Genomic DNA, 20,256 nt, shown 5'->3' with positions numbered 1-20,256 from the left:
TTTGAATTAACTTTTGTCATTGTGAAAATGGTTAATTCAATAAAAAAACTTTTGAAAGAAGCTATATTTGAGCTTTAGCCAAACTTTAAAAACTTATTTTCATCAAAATTTAATAAATAATTTTTTCCAAACAATTAGTCGCTTAAATTATTTTTTTAAATTAACATTGATTCAGTCACACCTTACTATATCAGATCAGCTACGTGTAGTATATTCGTGGTGGCTGTATCAAAGTTTACAGTTTATAGTTTTTATTATATTCTGTAAACTTTGGCTGTATTATCCTAATCATAATCAACTTCCCGTAGAACTCTATAACCCTATAACAAAATTGAATGTAGAATCGACGACTGGATATTAGATGATAATGTCACTTGTTAGTATGATACACATAGTACTGTTTCTTCTTCTTCCTGTTTTTTTCCCTTTCTTTAATTTAATTCTTTTTATTTTTTGAATCACTTTTGTTTATATATTATTTTCTTGAAAATTGTTTTTATTTTAATTAATTAGCTTGTATAGACAGGAAATACACACACAGCATTTTTAAAATAGCATTGTGCATTGGGTATTTTCAGCAGTTAAGTAGTTGTCATTTTATAATGTTTTTTATGATATCAGGCAGTAATGTTGAAGGTATTGTGACCTTGTCTAAAAAAATTAATTATAAAGCTTAGTTCATTCATCGTGGCTGTTGAAATGAAGCATTTTTATGTTTTAATTCCAACTGTTTATAAAACACCTGATAATAATTAGAATTTGTCTCTAGATACATATAATCACATGCATCTTGGAATTCATCTACAAAATTGCAACAGATTCAAGTATATCATTTTTAATTGTGATTTTAATATACTTTCAATAATAATAGAAAAACTATCTTTGTCGAGCACATGGTCGAGAAGGTCGCGAAATCTTTAAAAATACAAATAAAGTCAATTTACCACCTTGTTGTGGATTTCCAGATCCGGCTTCCTTTACTAAAATTGAAACTTCTTTTAAAATTTAGAACTGGAAGATTGGACTTTCCTGATTTCTCACATAGATAGTGTAGGCATTTTTAGTAATTTTCTTTCCAGTCTAACAATTATATAAAGCGTGTTTTTTTTTAGAGGCGGAGAACTTTTATTTGGCAACACTGTTTTTTATGACAGCCGATCTGACAGTTCTGGGTAATTTTTAGATTAGTTTGGTTTGGCAATTCATCATGAACAGACTCACGCCGGAGCAACGTTTCCAAATTTATTTTGAAAGACATGGTTCTATTCGAGAAACACATCGGGCATTACGTGAGTTTTATGGTGCTCATAATCGTCCTTTAGAGAGATATTTAAGCAATACTTTTACTCTAGTCGACAATACGCATCCCGTAAGACGCCGTACAGTGCGCACGCAACAAGCGATAGCTGCTGTGCAGCATAGTGTTGATAATGATTCAAATGTGTCAATTCGTCGTTCTCAACAAGTGAACTTATGTCCATCCACTTTATGGAAAATTTTGCGCAAAGATCTCGGATTGCGAGCATATAAAATTCAACTTGTCCATCAGGAGTTGAAACCCCAGGATCATCTTTTGCGCCGTACATTAGCTGAATGGGCGGAAGGAAAGATTGCTGTTGATCCACGATTTCATATGAAAATTTTGTTTAGTGATGAAGCACACTTTTGGTTAAATGGCTATGTAAACAAGCAGAATTGCCGAATTTGGGGGGATGAGAATCCACGAGCTATTGGCGAAAAACCGTTACATCCAGAAAAACTAACCGTTTGGTGCGCTTTATGGGCCAGTGGAATTATTGGTCCTTGTGTCTTCAGAAATGCTGATGGTCAGAACGTTACAGTAAACGGTGAGCGATACAGAACATGATAACCAACTTTTTTGTGCCTCAATTGGAAGCCGTTGCAGGCGTTGCAGAAATGTGGTTTCAGCAGGACGGTGCCACGTGCCATACAGCGCGCCAAACAATTAATTTACTGCAAGAGACATTCGAGCAACGAATAATTTCAAGGAATGGACCTGTAAACTGGCCAACTCGTTCATGCGACTTGACGCCATTAGATTATTTTCTTTGGGGCTATGTTAAGTCGCATGTCTACGCTGATAAACCCTAAACACTTGAGCACTTGGAAGCCAACATACGACGCGTGATTGCCGAAATACAGCCTGCAGTATTGGAAAGAGTGTGTGAAAATTGGACCTCTAGATTACGCCACGTACGCGCCAGCCGTGGGGGTCAGATGCCCGAAAACATTTTTAAATATTAATGCCAAAAAAATTCTTTAATATAAAAGCAAATTCGTTCATATCAATAAAATAGTTTGTGTTTAATTTCAATTTAAAGTTCTCCGGCTCTAGAAAAAACACCCTTTATAATGTAAATTTAATGAGTTCTTTTAAATAGAAACACAAAAACTCATAAGTAAAAAAAAAATATTGAGTGGTTTAATCCGAAATAATATGAGGGAGACTAACTAAAACTAGCTCCCAATAGTTACAGGAAAACGCATAGATCTTGAGACAAAAAAGGTTGCCTATATAAACTATATTCTTGGCACAGACATGGGCAAAACTTCCTGTAAAATTGTGGGATTTTAAGGGGCACAGTGGGGGACGGACCAAATGAAAGCAGTTTGACACCCGAGCATTTTGACAATTTTTTCTTCAATGTTGCTGGTGAATCAGTATCTGAGATGACAATCTGATACGTTACATTTTCAAGTCACGAAAAAGGCATAATTTTCGGGTATGGCTTGAATTATTTTGAATGTTTTTCCAGATAACCACTTTTTTCAAACCAGTCATAGACAAGGGAATATTTTATCTTACATCCTCTCCCCTTGATGAATTATTGCTGAACATAACTTTTTGAGCATTGTCCCTCTCATATACAAGAATATCTCTCTACCACTTTTACAATTTATTAGTGGGTGAAGAACATAAATTAAAATGTTTGTTTATGGAAATGTATATGTTCACAGTATATATCCACTGTGAATTAATTGAATTCACTGAACTCCCTGGAAGAAATTATTGTTTCAGGTAACTGAACTGGAAACATCAAATCTGTTCAATTGCACTCAGGTTCATTAACAAAACAAAAAAAAAAACTTTAAGGGAGTTAACTTGCAGCCCAATTCTCTCCTTGCTCTTTGTGAAATGATCGAATTCATTTAACTGCCTGGAAGTAATCAAAATATTCGCCCAGGTAGTTGAATCACTTACTCTCTTTGTTCACTACGAGATGATTTAATTCATATAACTGCCTGGAAGTAATCGAAATATTCTTTTCAGCTATGGCTTGAATTATTTTGGATATTTTTTTAAACAAACCACATAATGTTGAATATTTTTTAAAAAAATATAGTCAACTTTTTAAAATTTAACCAGATTCTACTACCATACATGATAAAGGTAATAAGTTGGACATTCTAAAAAAAATTGGAAATTATAAAAGCCAAGAAAAGTCCAGTTCCAGACATTCTTAATTTTGAACCTCACTTGATTTTCAACAATTCGTAAAGCTTATTATTCCTGTTTCTTTCTTACAGTAGATCTGATGTTTGCTATGTCTTTGACCTTATATTTCAATGTACTTGAGAGATGTGCACTATATTTAAGTAATTTTAAATACGAATCTAACTGTTAATTCTTCAAGAGTTTTATACTGTTAAACAAATAGTTTTTATTTGACATTTTTCAATAGTTGGTCAAAAATTTAAAATTTATTGAACGTTTAAAAAGTGTTAATTTAATATAGTTTGATTTAACGTTTTTTTTTGTCTGAATGGAACGATAAACTGCATTCAAAAGTGACTTTAGAATATTTTTGTTCCATTAAAAGTAACTAAATTGTATTTCCGATACAACCGGAAGTGGTATTTTTATACAAAATTATATAATACAAGATGTTCTACTTATGAAGTGCGTATCACGTGACACGGAAACGCCCTATATATCTATTAAAAATACGAACAAAATCCAGTGAGTAATACAAAAATGTAACCCTGTCCACTTATTTGTGACTCATTTAATTTATATGATCAAAGAAATGAAACGTCCTTTTGAACAATATGTCGGCTCCCCGAAGGTTCCTACAATTTAATATGGTCATATATGGAAATCAAAATAGCCGGTGAAAAAATTACGTTAAGGTTACGGCGACCCATATTGTAACAGATTTTAGGTTGTTTTTCAATAGATCGATTTTATGGTGCATTTATATGATTTAAATTAATGTTATCTTAATTGGATAATAACACTATATTATATATTATCTTTCTATTAATTGCACCATTATTCGAATTTATGGCTTTATTTACTAGCTGAGGCAGTTACCTAATGCCTCTAAATTATTAAAAAATTATTATAAAAGATATATTATTTTAATATATCTTTTGACGTAAAGATTATGAATTCGAAATAGCGCATGTCTTTTTCACCATTTTGTCGATTATCATAGTAAAAGCATACTATTGACTACAGTTGACGCCCATCAATCCATCATTCTAGATTTGACAAAGATGGCGTATTATGATGCAATGGAGACGGATATCTTTATTTATTATTATCCAATAGGCATTCGCCATTTTGAAATTTAAAACTGCTCTTAAAGAGTTTTTTTTACTAAGTCACGCCCAAATTTTACAAGATTAAAACTTCGAAGAATGAAGCTTTTTTACGTTTGCTCTGTATATTGTCAGTGCATCACAGAATATTATCTGAAAATGGACTTTCGAGATTATAATTTTAATAATCGATAACAAAATATTATTGTCGATCTGAGATTTATCACGTAGACATTTTCGAGATTTTGTTGCATATTAAATAAAATATATTCAAAAAAAAGTCAAGTCATTGGTCGCCATTTCCTGCACAAAATTACAATAATAATTATAATAATCTACGCCATAAGAATTAAATTTCCGATGCTAATCGATAAAAATTGTGCGCGCAGCTCAACATTGACATCCATGTATGGGGATCTTAATCATTTTTTTTTGCTCCCGTATGGTGGGCGTCATATTTTAATTTCCATTATCTATATGGTTCTGCTTCTATATTATTAAATACCCAAATTTTTTATTGCAAATATTTTAGGTCAGTCATTACTGGCCAGTCCAGTTCCGCTTCGCAATAGCTCCAAAGACATCGCTCACGCCGGTTCTTCTGCGAAAATCCTCGTTTCTTATGTGGTCCTTCAAGGCTACACCAACCATGGATCTCCATCTTCCTCTGTGTAACTTTAAGTTGCTCAGCTGTTGCTGTTGTCAGGGTTTCTGATCCATATGTCATAATTCGTAGCACGCACTAATCAAAAACTATTGGATGCCACTCTTGAAAACGTGTTTAAATATTCCAAAAACTGCCCAAAAAAGAGTGAGCCTTCTCTTTAGTTTGCATGTCTGGTTATCCCTTGATATACTGACTTTTCCACTGATTTTTTCACACACTTCTTGGAGGTCTGCCACATCAGTCGTATTTCTTTTAGTTTGTCCGAGAATAGCGCTATATCATCTGCAAAATGTAAGTGGTTTAGGATTTTGCCATCTGTGTTTATATCTATCTAACTCCAGTGTAACTATTTGAATGCACTATCCATGACTGTACTGTTTTCACATATTGCCTTGCCATACACAACGTTCAATGGTTATGAGATTGAAATTCTCATCTAAATTTACCATAAATCTTGCATTTTTGTAGATGAATGTGGTATATCGGTAATCGGCTCTATACATTTGAAGTGCATTTTACAATGTATTTATACTTTGTGGAAGTTCACGAATGTCATTACTAAAGCTCTTTTGTATTCAATTGCCTCTTTAACGCTTTGGAGATAGTCACTGGTTCCGAATCCACGACGAAAGCCTACCTCTTCTGCAGGTTGATAGAAATCTAATTTATTTTCCAGGCGGCTGGTTCTAATTTGAATAAACAGTTTACAAACGTGACTTAGGAATCTGGTATTAGTGTAGTATATGCTAGTATGAGGTTAGCATAACGTAGCATTATCCACTAAAGATATGTAATTTTTGCTTCCGATTCCAGGCAATAAACTGTTTCAGAACCATCACACTTTCTATCTAAGAAGTACAATATCTTTACGTGGGGCCTGCCTCATAGTTTGCCTATCAGGTTCTATTTATGAATAGTAACAACTTACATATTTTTCTTAACTAGCTTCTGCCTCTTCCGGGCAATATCTTTTCAGCAAAATTACAAGAAGATCTGTTGCTCCGCTTATTATAGCCCTTAAGTCAACCTAGTTTTTGTCAAAATCTACCTGATGGCCTATCTATGTCTAAGTTGTAATAATATGCATATTCTTCTTCGTCAAATGCTCCAGGATTGTGTGGTGCACCTTTTCTTGTTTCTAGTTCCAAGAAATTATTTTGGTAATTTTTTACAAGGAGACTGGTAGATATATTCTTAGATATAAATATCTCCTAGGAGTAGTCTGAACTTTATATCTCTCCTGATGTCTCTTGGATAGCAGGAGGCTCAGTATGAGTTTAATTGAATCACATGTCATCTGCAGACAGTAAAAGAGGTTCTCTTAGGAACGTATTTTCCTTCTAGGAGTAGTCTAAGCCTTGTCCGTTTTGACGCCTCTTGGACAGCAGTATAAGGATAAATATGTATATATTTGTCTGCAAAGAAAGCAAAAGAAGGTAAACAAGATTCCCTTTAATTTTTGTTAATGGGTTAATAGACGAGTAAACAATTTGTAAACGTGACTTAGAAATCTGATATTAGCGTAGTATATGCTAGTATGATTATACCATAACGTAGCATTATCCATTAAAGACGTACACATGTTTGCTTCCTCTTCCAGGTAGTGAACTCTTCCAGGACCATCACACTTTCTACCTAAGAAGTATAATATCCCTACTTCTAGCAAGGTCTGCGTCATAGTTTTCCTAACTCACGTCTACTTTCAGGCTAATGAATTACAGGCTCTATCAGGTTATATTTATGGATAGAAACAACTTACATATTTTTCTTTATCTGCTTCTGCCTCTTTCAGGCAATCTACTAAATAAAATTACAGGAAGGTTCCTTACTCCCCTAATTATATTCGTTCAATCAACGTAGTTTTTGTCAAAATCTACCTTATGGCCTATCTATATCTGAATAGTAACAATTTGCATATTCTTTTTCGTCAAGTGCTCCAGGATTGAAGAGTGGTTGTTTCTGGTTCCAGGAAATTGTTTTGGTAATTTTTTACAAGGAGACTGATAAATATAATCTTAGATCTAAGTCCCTCCCAGCAGTAATTTCAACTTTGTCACTTTTGATGGCGGTGAGATTAATATCTGTATATTTGAATATTCAGTAACCTGCAAAGATACTAATAGAGGTTTCCTCAAAAATCTAACTCCCTCCTAGGAGTAGTCTCAAATTTGTCCCTCTTAATGTCTCTTGGACAGCAGGAGCATCAATAAGTGTATAATTGAATGACGTGTCATCTGCAAAGACAGTAAAAGAGGTTCTCTCAGAAATTTATTTCCTTTCTAGAAGTAGTCTAAACGTGGACAGCAGTAATATTTTTGATATATATATTTGAATGTTTTAACATCCGCAAAGAGAGCAAAGGAAAGCAGGCAAGGTTCTCTTATCAATTTTTGGTTTTAATAAATAATATTATGAGCTCTTGCTAGTGAAAGCATAGACAATGTTCTACTTGCTATAGATCTTAAGGGAATGTCCTACTAAAATCCAACGCTTGTATTTTATTTAGTGTGGTTTTTTTTACATTTCACTTAGTATTTAATATTTTATTTAAAGCTCTCACAACTATGATGAAAGAACTAAATTAACCTTGATGTGGAGTAAAAAACCCAAGAGGCCATCTACATGTGGTCTTTCACGCACCGACAATCAGTCTCAGTTGCAAGTAAAGAATTTACCTCATGTTACAGAGATCGAGTGAAAGGTCTCCATAGTGACAGATATGCGAGGCAGTATATAAAAGAAGATATTCTTCTTAGTCATATCTTCATTCCTGAAGAGTTGTGACGTCATGTCTATGAACACTGATGGGTCGATTATCTCCACTGTTGTCGATCTTCTGCTACTCTTATATTTATCTGCAAGGCTTGCCCTGTAATTTCTTTAATTTGGTCTATCCACCGTGATGGGGATCTTCCTCTTGATCTTTTACCTTCTACTTTGCCCTGCACGATAAGTTTTTCTAGATTGTCTTGGTCTCTCCTGGTGATGTGTCCGAAGTAACCCAGAATGCGGCGTCGGCAGCTGGAGGACAATCGATCGGTGATTCCTAATTCTTTTAATATCGACACAATGGTCCGGTGTGCAGTCCAGGGTATGCGAAGCATCCTCCGCCAGCACCACATTTCAAAAGCATCTATTCGGTGCCTATCGCTCGACTTTATTGTCCAGGATTCGGAACCATACGAAAATATCGAAAACACTCGGGTGTTTACCAGGGCTCTTTTCGTGTTTCTGGTTATGGATCTGTCTTTCCATATCTTGGATAAGTTTGATATTGCTGTCCTCGCTAATGCTATCCGCCTTCTTATTTCTGTTTCACACCCTCCCTTGCTGTTTATTAGGGACCCTAAGTAGATGAATTCATCTACTACTTCAATTCTATTTTGCAGATTTCTTAACTGTATGGTGTTACTCCTGGCAATGACCATTAACTTGGTCTTGTCTAGATTTATTTCGAGGCCTAGAGCTCGGCTTTCATTAGCGACCTGATCAATAAGTGTAACCATCTCATCTTCATCTCTTGTTATTAGGGTAGTGTCGTCCGCGTATCTGAGATTACATATCTTTCTACCATTGATTGAGACACCTCCTTCAAAATTTTCCAGGGCTCGTCTCATTATGAATTCACCGTAGGCATTGAAGAGTCTCGGTGGTAGAATACATCCTTGACGGACGCCTCTATGTACTTTGAAAATGTTTGATGTTTTATTGTCGAGACTAACTATGGCATTGTTATTTTCATATAGGTTGGTTATTAGAGATATGAAATGCGGAGGGACTCCCATTTCTTTCAGTACGTTCCAGAGACTACTCCATCGAACACAGTCGAAAGCCTTTTTGTAATCTATAAAGCACAAGAGCATAAGGGTATTGAACTCCCGGGCTTTCTCGATTAATTGGCGGATGTTCAATATTTTGTCCCTAGTCCCTCTTCCCTTAACGAAGCCTGCTTGTTCTGGAGGGATTTGACTCTCTAAGTAGTTTTGCAATCGTCTATCTATTATTTTAAGCAGGATTTTCCTGGCATGTGTGATTAGAGATACGTTCGATAATTTTCGCATTTTTTGGTGGATCCCTTTTTGTGAATAGGTATAAATGCAGACGTTGTCCAGTCTCTAGGCCATTGACCACTTTGCCAGATCTTATTACATATATCATGTAGGATTTTGGTTCCCGGGTCTCCTAGTACTTTTATCTAGGAGTACTAGGAGCTCAGCACGAAATCCGTCTTTTCCTGGGGATTTGTTTAGCTTTAGGGTTTTTATAGCTTCTTTAATTTCAGAATATTGGCCTCCATTTCAAATTGTGTGTTTTCTTTCTGTTGTTCGATCGCTATTTTGGTTTCTTCGGTGTATAATTCCTCACAATATTGTCTCCATCGTTCGATCACTTTTTCATCTTCCCATACTATCTTTCCGTCCTCGTCTTCAATTGTGAAAGTCTTTGGTTTGAATTTGCGTGTTATTTCCCTTACTTTTTGATACAAGTCTCTGGTATCATGGGTGAGGTTCCTCTATATCCCTGCTTATTTTTTTATTGTAGTTGTTTTTATCCTGTCTACATTGTCTCTGTATCTTTTTATTTAGCCTCTTGTACAGGTCGCAGTCTTCTCTCGTTAGGGTGCCCTTCTTTTTCATTTCTTTTCGTTTGTTAATTGCTTCTATGGTCGCTTGTGTGATCCAGGGTTTGTTTGGCCGATTTATGGGGTTATGTGTTAGTTAAAGGTGATCTGCTGTCGTCTTAATAACATTTCTCAATGCTTCCCATTCTTGGTCTGGGTCTTGTTTATTCATTATGTCAAAAGAAGATATGGAATGACACAAACACAAATCAAGAAAATAATGACAAAATATAAGGAGAACGATATTATAATAAGTAATAAGTCCCGCCAGTATTAAAAAAAAAACAGTCTTATTCTAGATGTTATAATCTTATATAAGCATTTTACTATGACTGGTTTTCTATTGAATCTTTGAATCATAGATGGAGAAATGAGGCTTAATGAATCTTTGAGCAGCATCTCTTAAAGGTGCAACTACATATATTATATGTGACATGATACAATAAGGGCAGGTGAAGTCCACAAGTGAAAATCGCATGCATCTAGCCAAAATTCACCACATAAATAATAAAAAAAAGGAAAAACTAATCTAGTTAGGTACAGATAATCAGAAACTTGTGATATACAAAGTAGTAGTAAGACGTACAGTGTTAAATTAATTTAAACAATTGAGAGAGGAGATTAAGAGATGTAAGCTTCAGCCATTTCTCTCTTTCATATAACAAAAGGGCCACTCTATGCTAAAAAATAAGGTTTACTTGAAGATGTGCAATGGACAATTTTAAAACTCTAACCAAAATATGATTTTAATAAAAGTCTACAGAAACTGGCTTAAAGATTATTGGACAACACCGAGATCAAGGTGGAACTGTAGATTAGAAATTCTTCGCTATTTGTTTTCTTTTCCAAAAATTTTTTTTCCAAAAAGAGTTGTGTATTATTGATAAGTTTAAGAACTGAACGTACGATAAAAGCAAAAAATTAGATAAATCCTAAAAAAAACCTTTTGAAACAACTTGATATATGTAACTTAAAGTTTATACAAGCACCTTGTTGGCATGGTTTTGAGAAGTTGAGAAGACCAGTAGGCATATTTTTATCTAACCGACAACAAGGTGAACCTAATCTAACTTAATAAAAACTGGATGAATATTGAACTACATCAAGTTAAGCTTGATGGTGAATAATCCTTGATGAAGATAGAATTTGGTGTTGGGAAATGAAAGTGAAACCTGGAACTGAAACACAAGAAGTTCCGGACATTTAAAATATAAAGCATTGAAAGTTCATTATAAGAGGAAGAGAAGAACGCTCCGAATAACAGGAATTAAGTTGAAATTATTCCTCTAGCCTCCTGAAAAGACTTCTGATCTATCTTCTTAAAGCATATGGACTCGGAATATCAGAACAACTTTAATTTTAAGGATGGAACTGATAGAAGATACATTATGAACTATGTTAAATCTAGAAAAGATGACATTATCTGATTTTTTCAATCAGTGTCTATTCAGTCTTATTTCTATCATACCAGTAATTAAAAGGACTGCCTTGAGTTGAAAATTAGCGAATTAGAGGGAAAAACATGTTCCAAGGATAAGTCATTCAACCTGAATAAATATGGAACAATCAAGCTCAAAGTAGAAGAGAAAATGGAGAATCTTGACGCATTCAAAAAACTTATTAATAACTGTCATGACAGTTGATTCAAAATATGTTAAAAATATAGATCATTATAAAATCTTATTAGGTATTTATTATCGGTGAACAGTTCTGTCTCTTTTCTTTAAAAAAAAAAAAAAAAAAATAGGCCAAAAAATCTGCAAAGGACAAGTTAAAGAACACTATTTAACCTGTGTAACCAACTGGTTCCGACATCTAATAGAGCCTATTCAAGGTTATGAAAAGAATATTTATTAGTTAAGGTATAACTAAAAACTGAGGATTCCGGATCCAATAAATTCTGAAATAAAAAAATATTTCTTGTCTTATTTTTTCAGATTTCTTTCGGGAAGTTTAATAACATTGAAAAAATAAGGATACATTTTAATATTACTGACGTATGCCATTGATAAGAGACTAACTTCGTGACGTTTAAAACGTTTATTCCACGAAAAATCACTTCCTTCACCAGAATACTATTAAGTACACCCAATAGGATTCTATACACAACCAATAAAAGAAAAGCAAAAGACAAACATAAGACCGGAACCAAATGGGTTTTGTAACAAAATGTAGATTTTAAATCAGCTTTTCAACGATCGTAAAGTGTGTGACTCACTATATTCGGTTCGGTCAGCGAATGCCATTTTTGACAATTCCGGTGGGATTCGAGAATAGATTAAGTGTACACTTATCGCTCGCATAAACCCGTAGTTCGTGAATAGAAAGTTTCCGTAAGATAACAAGGCGTTATGCTAATGTTGCCTTTATCTATGGTCGTTCCCGAATTCTAGTTATAATAGTTACGGTCTATCGGTACCAGGTGGTGCAATTAGTACCAGAGTTCTGGTGGGACTTACCTCGCATAAAGCAACTCCAGTCTCCAACTTTTCCATAAAATTATCCACGGCGATGTTCAAGTGTGGATACATGGTTTGAAGCCATTCCGCTAAATCTTCTTTCATCGCGTAGAGGTACTCCTCGCTGGATTTGAAAGGCCTGAAGGGCCGAGCTTCTAGTAGGACCGAACTCATTTTGTTTGTTTTTATAAAATTTGAGACGTAAAAGTTTAGTAATAGGAAAAGAGTTTTTTTAGAGCTTAATATGAGTTTATGTTTCGATTTTCTTTCGGAGGGTTTCGTTGGACGAACAGTTCATCGTAGGGTAGGAGGTGAAATTTATTCTGAAAAAGATAAATATGAAATGTCAGAATTTTTCTCAAGCTGAGCAAGATTTAAATAAATTAATTTTTCTTAAGTCGTTAAGAAAGAGATTTTTAGGTGATTTTTTTAACCAAAAATGCGCCGACCTCTTACGTATAAATCAAACAAAAAATTTGAATAAAACGCATATTCCCAATTCGCTGATAACTCATAAGAAGCTTTTTACCAATAAAATTAATAGTACTGTTAAGAGGCTTTATAAGATAATATTCTAAAGGCTAAAAATAAAATCAAAGATTTGCACCATTATTAGAACAATTATAAAACCATTATTGCACCAACAAGGGAAATTCTTCATGCTTACAACTTTTACTCTTAATCTTTTAAATTTTTAATTTCTTTAAGAATAATTTAAAAAACACATCAAACATTTTCAAGAATAAATAGATTTTTAAGAATTTTAAATATTAATTTTTTGTGTTTTATTTTAATTTTTGATTGATTTTAATATTTCATCTCGAATATTAAAATAATTTTTAAAATATTTTAAAAGCTGTAAGATGAAAAAAATAATGTGGGCAAAATTAGAATTGAAAAATTAACTTTATTAAAAAACAAATCCACAAAATACATTTACAAGAAACTTTTTAATTTTTAAATAAAAAAAAGAATAGAAGAAAAAAGAAAAAAACACAATTATTAAATTAATATATTAATATAAAAAACAATATCAAATTAAAAATATAATAGTAAGAACTTACTTGCAAAAAATTCAATAATATTATATTATCTTTATAACGGGTTGGATAACTAAACAAATTAGTAAATAATAAATTATTTAAAAAGAACAAATAAAAAATTAAATTAACGTAAATAATTGTCTTCGCTTATTTTTATTTTTAGAAAATATGTTTTTTAATTTAGATTCTCTGTGAAAATGTAAAAATATAGTACAGCAAAATAAAGTAATATTAATAATGCTCATGATAAAAATATACGTAAATATATAGTTAAATATAAAGTTAAAAATAAAACAATTAAACTACATGCATGTAGAAGAACCTAATACCAAATTAAAGTAAATAATAGCTTATGTACATTGTAAATATATACTAAAAAAAATTAAACTCCGGTTAATTATTGTTTGTTCTTTGTTTAAAATTTTTTAGTTTTCATTTTACGTAGAATTAGTAAAAGGAAAATCAAAATAAGGCAAAGGAAAAATTAGGAAGCGAGTACGAAACGAAAGTGAGTGGATTGACATCAAAGCTAAAAAGGAATTAAATTTAGGACAGGAACACAGAAATAGAAAAGGGAAATTAATACCAGGCGAAGCCACCGTAATATAGAAAGCCAGAACCGTTGATTGAAAAGGGAAAAGATGCGCAAATACTGTATAAAATTTCGTGACCGCGGCAGCCAGCCGTTCTTTGCTTTATCTAGCAATTTAGAAGCTAAGAGGTGGCGCCCCCATACGTAGGAATGATGAAACTCGCTTGGCAGCCTTGGTATTAAAAATTACGAGACATAATATCGCAGAGAAATGGGAGTTTTCGCATTGCGCTATTTCTGTTTGAGGACATATTCGCATATTCCATAGCATAAATTTGGGAGAAAATATTGAAAGGTTTAGTTTCATATTTTGTTTTTTTTTCTAATTTTTAAGTATAAAATCTAATAAGTAATATAATTTTTCTTATTTTTATAGGTACAGTATATTATAGAGTTTGCCTACATTTCGGCAGAACCAGAGGCTGTTATTTTTTATACAAGGTGCAAAAATATACATATGGTAAAGTGTTTTAAGCTTTTGGGCCTACGGCTTATAAATTAAAAAAAAATACCTTGAAAAAAAATTAACCTTAAAAACATATACAGGGTGTTCCGTTGATCATGTTACAAACTTCTATGGCAAATAGAAAACGTCAAAAGAAAAAGAAAAGTTCATATAAACATGGGTCCGGAAAAGCTTCCTCAGGGAGCTAGAGTTCTTTGAAAATAACCTTTAAAAACTAGTTTTTTTTTAATAGCTCTGGAACTACTTTAGCTACCGCAACCAATTTTGGGAGGTAAATTATTGTTAGTATGTTTATTCTTTTGAACCTACTAAATAAAAAAAATATTTACCAGGGGCTTCAGAATCAGGGGAGTATTTGGTAAATTTGGGCCCATTTCTTTAAGACTTTAATTTCTGCCCGTTTGGGTATTAGATTATGATGTTCCTATGCTTTTTACATAAAAAAGGTGCTCTTAGTAAAAGTCGGTAAATGATAAATATCACCGTTTTTGTGAAAATTGACGAAAAGCAAGTTATGAGATACAAAAATGAATTATCTATTATTATTAATAAACAATTAAAAAAAAATCTGGCGTAAATATAAAATAAATGTTTAAAAAAAGTTAAGGTAGCCACTTTATTAAATTGGTACTCAAATTAATTAACTGTCACTTTAATTACCTTGAGGCATAATATGTTTAAATGATTTTAAGTGTACTAAAAAACCAACAAATTAACAATTTTAGAAACGTAAACAAATTTTATTAAAAATTGATATTACAAAAATAAACTTAAAATATAAATTGCTCAAAATGCTGGCCGCCACGGTCGATACATTTATTGTATCTACGCACCATATTAAGGTGGACGTGGTTAAAAATATCAGGCGTGGTTTGGATTACTTCAGGAGCTGCGGAAATTCTGGCCACCAGGTCTTCTTCTGACTCGACTGGAGTTTCATATACGAGACTTTTCATATGCCCCCAAAGAAAAAAATCTAAGGGTGTCAAATCTGGTGAGCGCGCTGGCCAGGTGACAGGGCCTCCGCGGCCAATCCAGCGCCTTCCAAAATTTTCATTTATAAACTCGCGGACAATAAGTGGAAAATGAGCTGGCGCTCCATCGTGTTGTAGCCATAAGTTCTGTCGTATATTTAGGGGCAGATCATCTAATAGTTCTGGCAGTACATTTCTTAAAAAAATTAAATAAATATTTCCCGTTAAACGAGGAGGCAACATAATTGGACCAATTAAGCGTTCTCCAACAATGCCGGCCCACAAATGACCGAAAACTTATGTTGATAGCTGCTAAAATGAATACCATGGGTATTCATCATCCACCAAGGGTTTTCCTCACTTCACACATGATTATTCTTAGAATTAAAAATGCCTTCTTTTGTAAATAAAGCCTCGTCAGTAAAAAGGACATATTTTGGAAATTGAGGTTTTTCCGTACACCGGTCAAGAAACCACTGGCAAAAATTCACGCGGGGCCTAAAATCATTGGGTCCTAATGATTCCACCTTTTGCAGGTGGTAGGGCCGAAGAAGCTGTTCATTAACAACGTTCCATACCCTAACATGATTTACATGCATCGCATCAGCAACTGCTCGAGTATTTACTGATGGGTTATCTTCAAATCGCTGAAGCACTTCTTCCTCAAAATCCGGGATTCGGATGTTCCTTTGCGCGCCATTATCTTGGCGTTTTATTTTAACAGAGCCAGTCTCCCTGAGCCGTCGATTGATTCTTTCAAAAAGTGTGTGAGCTGGGATTCGCCTTTCGGGAAACCACTCTTCATATAGTCCAGAAGCAGCTCTACCATTACATCGAACTTCTCCATAAATTAAAAGCATATCGGCGTATTCAGCAAAAGTGTAATCCATTACTTAACCGTAATAAAAAGGGAATTAATATCATGTAAAAAATACTGACAGTGACAAATTTAAAAAATACTGAGAATGGCAATGAATTAGCATTATTATTATTATTAAAATAATTAATTCAAGATACAGCATCTTAGTTTGGTTTTAGTCAATTTCCACAAAAACGGTGATATTTACCGACTTTTACTAAGAGCACCTTTTTTTATGTAAAAAGTATAGGAACATCATTATCTAAAGTCCAAACCATGTTGGGGCAGAAATTAAAGTCTTAAAGAAATGGGCCCAAATTTGCCAAATACTCCCCTGATTCTGAAGCCCCTGGTAAATTTTTTTTTTATTTAGTAGGTTCAAAAGAATAAACGTACTAACAAGTACGTTTATTCGGGAGGTAAATTACTCCCAAAATTGGTTGCGGTAGCTAAAGTAGTTCCAGAGCTATTAAAAAAAAACTAGTTTTTAAAGGTTATTTTCAAAGAGCTCTAGCTCCCTGAGGAAGCTTTTCCGGACCCATGTTTATATGAAATTTTGTTTTTCTTCTGACGTTTTCTATCTGCCATAGAAGCTTGTAACATGATCAACGGAACACCCTGTATATGTTACTCACCTTTAGATTGACTTTTATGTTTTATAGGGTAAGTTTTTAGCTGAAAACTTTTAAATGTGTTTTTTTTTTAATCTAAAAATGTCTATTGTAGATTTGATAAAGGTCAAGAATATGAAGACCGAAACGTTATTAAAATTATATGTTAAAGCAAGATAAATTTTATGTTTTAACAATTACCAATACCCAAGAAAATAATTGATTTCAAAAATACATAAGCAGCATACTTAACCCAAAAACAATCCAACCCTATATATCCAACCAAAGAAAATGGTAAAATTGGATTATTTTTGGGTTAATATTCTGGTTTGATAAATAGCATCATATTTCTTAAATTGCCCGGGCATTGGGCATTATGAATAATTGCCATGTAAATTACATTGTTCATAACATACGAGCCCAGTCTCACTTCAGTTGGCCCAATTGAAAATTCTTAATAATTTCTGTTTATACCCCCAAAAAAAAAGACAAATTTTATAGTGTTATATAGTTTTAAACAAATAATAAGCTTTACTTACTCTATAAACACAACAAAATGGGAAAGTAAACTCATTTATATTGAACATATATTTATTTTTTAAAACAGTCGCAATTCTTTGAGGCATGGGGTTTATTAAGCTCTGATACTACCCCTGATTAAAACTATCCCAAATTTCTTGCTAGTGGATTTCAGACCTAAAGAATAGAACCCTTGTATATGCCTAAAGTTAAAATAAAATAAAAAATAGAAACAAGAAATTTATTTCTACTATTTAAAATATGATTCAAAAATTTATCAATCAACCAAAATCTAATTTTAGAGATAACACATAATGTTTATATGAGATACTTTTTGGTATTGTAATATTGTGGAATAAAGATTCGATAAAAGAATAATAAATTCATTTTTTACTAAGCGGGCCAACTGAAATAAGACGGGGCTCGTATATATTTTTAGCAGAAAATTTTACATAACGAAATAATCATAAATAAATGGTAGTAAAAGTATTTACATATAAAGATTATTTAAACAATCTTTATCAATATTTTTTATTTTATTTGTTTAAACATTGACTGAAGAGGCAATATTTAATTTTCAGTCATTGATTAGATATGATACGTATTTTGCTATGCGGCTTCTTAGAAGTTTGTTTTTCTCTCGTTTGCTGGTATTTTTCAGTTTCCCATTTAAAAAAACTAAAAGAATTTTCAAAAAACTAAGAGAATTGTTTTTTCTCTTCCTAGTATTAGTACATCTCCGATAAGCACACTCGTTAATTTTGCTGGAATTTGACATAATTCAAAACAATAATAATACAAAATAATACGCCAAACATGCAAAAACTCCCTTAGACGATGCTGGCGAGCTCCGCTAAACAATAATGAGACACAAACGGCAAAAAGATTTCCGCGCGCGTTTGAGCCTGGCGCCATCTACCCGCCGCGCGCTTTTTGGGTCACGTTTTTGCCCGTAAATATGCGTATCTTCTCGCCTCTTCAATCAACGCCAGAACCCTCGAGTCGTGACGTCACGTCGAACGTCTGAGTATCCCGAGCCGTTCGTATGTTATAGCCGTATTTATTCAATACTACCGCTGTTAAAATCATAATATTATCATTGTGTATCGTTTAAATGATAATATTGTTTAATAAAATTAATAGTGTGTTAGTAGAAAGAAGTACAAATAATAAAAACATATTTTTTATTAAAACAAAAATGATATAAAAATCAACAAATTCTTTAATGAGTTATAAATATAAGGCAAATAAGGCCTATATGATACATTAGTTTTTAATAACTACTGAAACATATATATATTTATAACTATTAATTAAAACAAATACAAAACTCTTAAAAAAATAATAAATATAGACACTGTAAGATGGTTTAAAACAAATTTAATAAAATACTAAATAATTATTTAATAAAATGGATAGATAGTTAGTAGTAGTACAAAAGAAACAAAATAATATTTTTTATTAAAACAAAACAACATAAAAAAAAATCTAAAATACTTCAACAAGCTATAAATATAAGACAAATAACCCATACAAGTTTTTAATAGCTACCACAGTATATTATATGTATGCACATATAGAATAGAATAAATTGAAACATGAATACAAAACTCTTAGGAAAATAATAAATATAATATAATGTAAGATTGTTTAAAACAATTTTAATAAAATACTAAATAATTGTTTAAAATTGATAGGGTGCTGGTAGTAGTACAAAATACATAAAATCATATTTTTTTATTAAAACAAAAATATCATAAAAAAATATAATAACCCATACAAGCTTTTAATACCTCCCGAAATATATATTTAAAATAAATTAAAACATAAATACAAAACTCATAAAAAAAATAAATATAATTATAATGAAATAATAAATATAATAATATGAAAGTTGGTTTAACACAAATTTAATAAAACACCAACAGAAATGAAACTCAAATGGCTAGATAAAAAAACTCGATAAAAACAGAATAAAAAAATGTAATAAATTAATTATATGAACTGGAGAGTTTTTTATATTTTCTGGTCTTTGGTTCTGGTTTTTGGTTTTCATCTTTTGATTTGGACACATTTTGTTTTTCTTTTCTCTCTATAATTTTTTTTAGTTTGGCGGCATGGATTGTATTTTGGAATTTCTTGGTAATTATTTAATAAAATGTTTGAAAACTTAAATACCGCATTTTTTACAAGATCTTACATAAGAATTCCACAGTCACATGTTATTTCAGGATTGATATCTGAATTGTCGAAAATAATTCCAACAGCAAGTTTGGTGAGGACGGCTCTCTGAGATGAGCATTTTAAATAATTTTCTTCATATCTGTCCGATATTAGAGATTTAAAGATGTTAAAAGTTATTATTAATACTTCCTAATGCCTTCCTACCGAGCGCATACCTAATCCCGGGCCGGGCGAGGAAGTCGAGTCGTTCGGGCAATAGACGTTCGACGTGACGTAGCTGCTGGAGAGTGGGATGATGTTTCTGGCTTTCTATATTACGGTGGCTTCGTACCAGGCCGACAAATGAGAAATCCTTGTCCAGAAAAATGTAGATCTAAGTGCCCTACATTTATTTCAAATTATTTATGTTCAAAGTTTAAAAAAAAATGTTCTTAGTTTTATAAATTTGTTAAATTTCATTAATTTTTTATTTCATTTCATTTACATTAATTAATATTTTATTTTTATTGAATTAAAAAAATAAATATGTATACAGTGTGGTGACTTTAACTGGAATAAATAAAACACTTCTTGAGATATTTGTCGAATTTCTTGCCTAATACGTTCTTTGAGTTCGTCTAGGTTTCCTGGTTTGCTCATATAAATTTGACTTTTCAAATGTCCCCACAGAAAAAAATCAAGTGGGGTGAAATCGG

The 20,256-nt window shown here is 32.5% G+C and overlaps 1 protein-coding gene across 2 annotated transcripts in view; it reads right to left on the bottom strand.

The window, feature by feature from the left end:
• The window catches only part of LOC126746338 (GAS2-like protein pickled eggs), a 223,629-nt gene that overhangs the window by 199,975 nt on the left and 3,398 nt on the right, over positions 1-20,256 (bottom strand). For both annotated transcript variants that reach the window (XM_050454567.1, XM_050454559.1), the window contains exon 2: positions 12,314-12,636. In XM_050454567.1, coding sequence (XP_050310524.1) covers positions 12,314-12,487 — 174 coding nt within the window. In that variant the 5' untranslated portion in view covers positions 12,488-12,636. The remainder of the gene's footprint in view (positions 1-12,313; positions 12,637-20,256) is intronic.

The sequence above is a fragment of the Anthonomus grandis genome, chromosome 2, assembly GCF_022605725.1.
Source record: "Anthonomus grandis grandis chromosome 2, icAntGran1.3, whole genome shotgun sequence".
In the NCBI taxonomy this organism is placed as follows: Eukaryota; Metazoa; Arthropoda; class Insecta; order Coleoptera; family Curculionidae; genus Anthonomus; species Anthonomus grandis.
The sequence above is the reverse complement of the archived record's forward strand: the minus strand, read 5'-3'. Positions and strand labels throughout refer to the sequence as shown.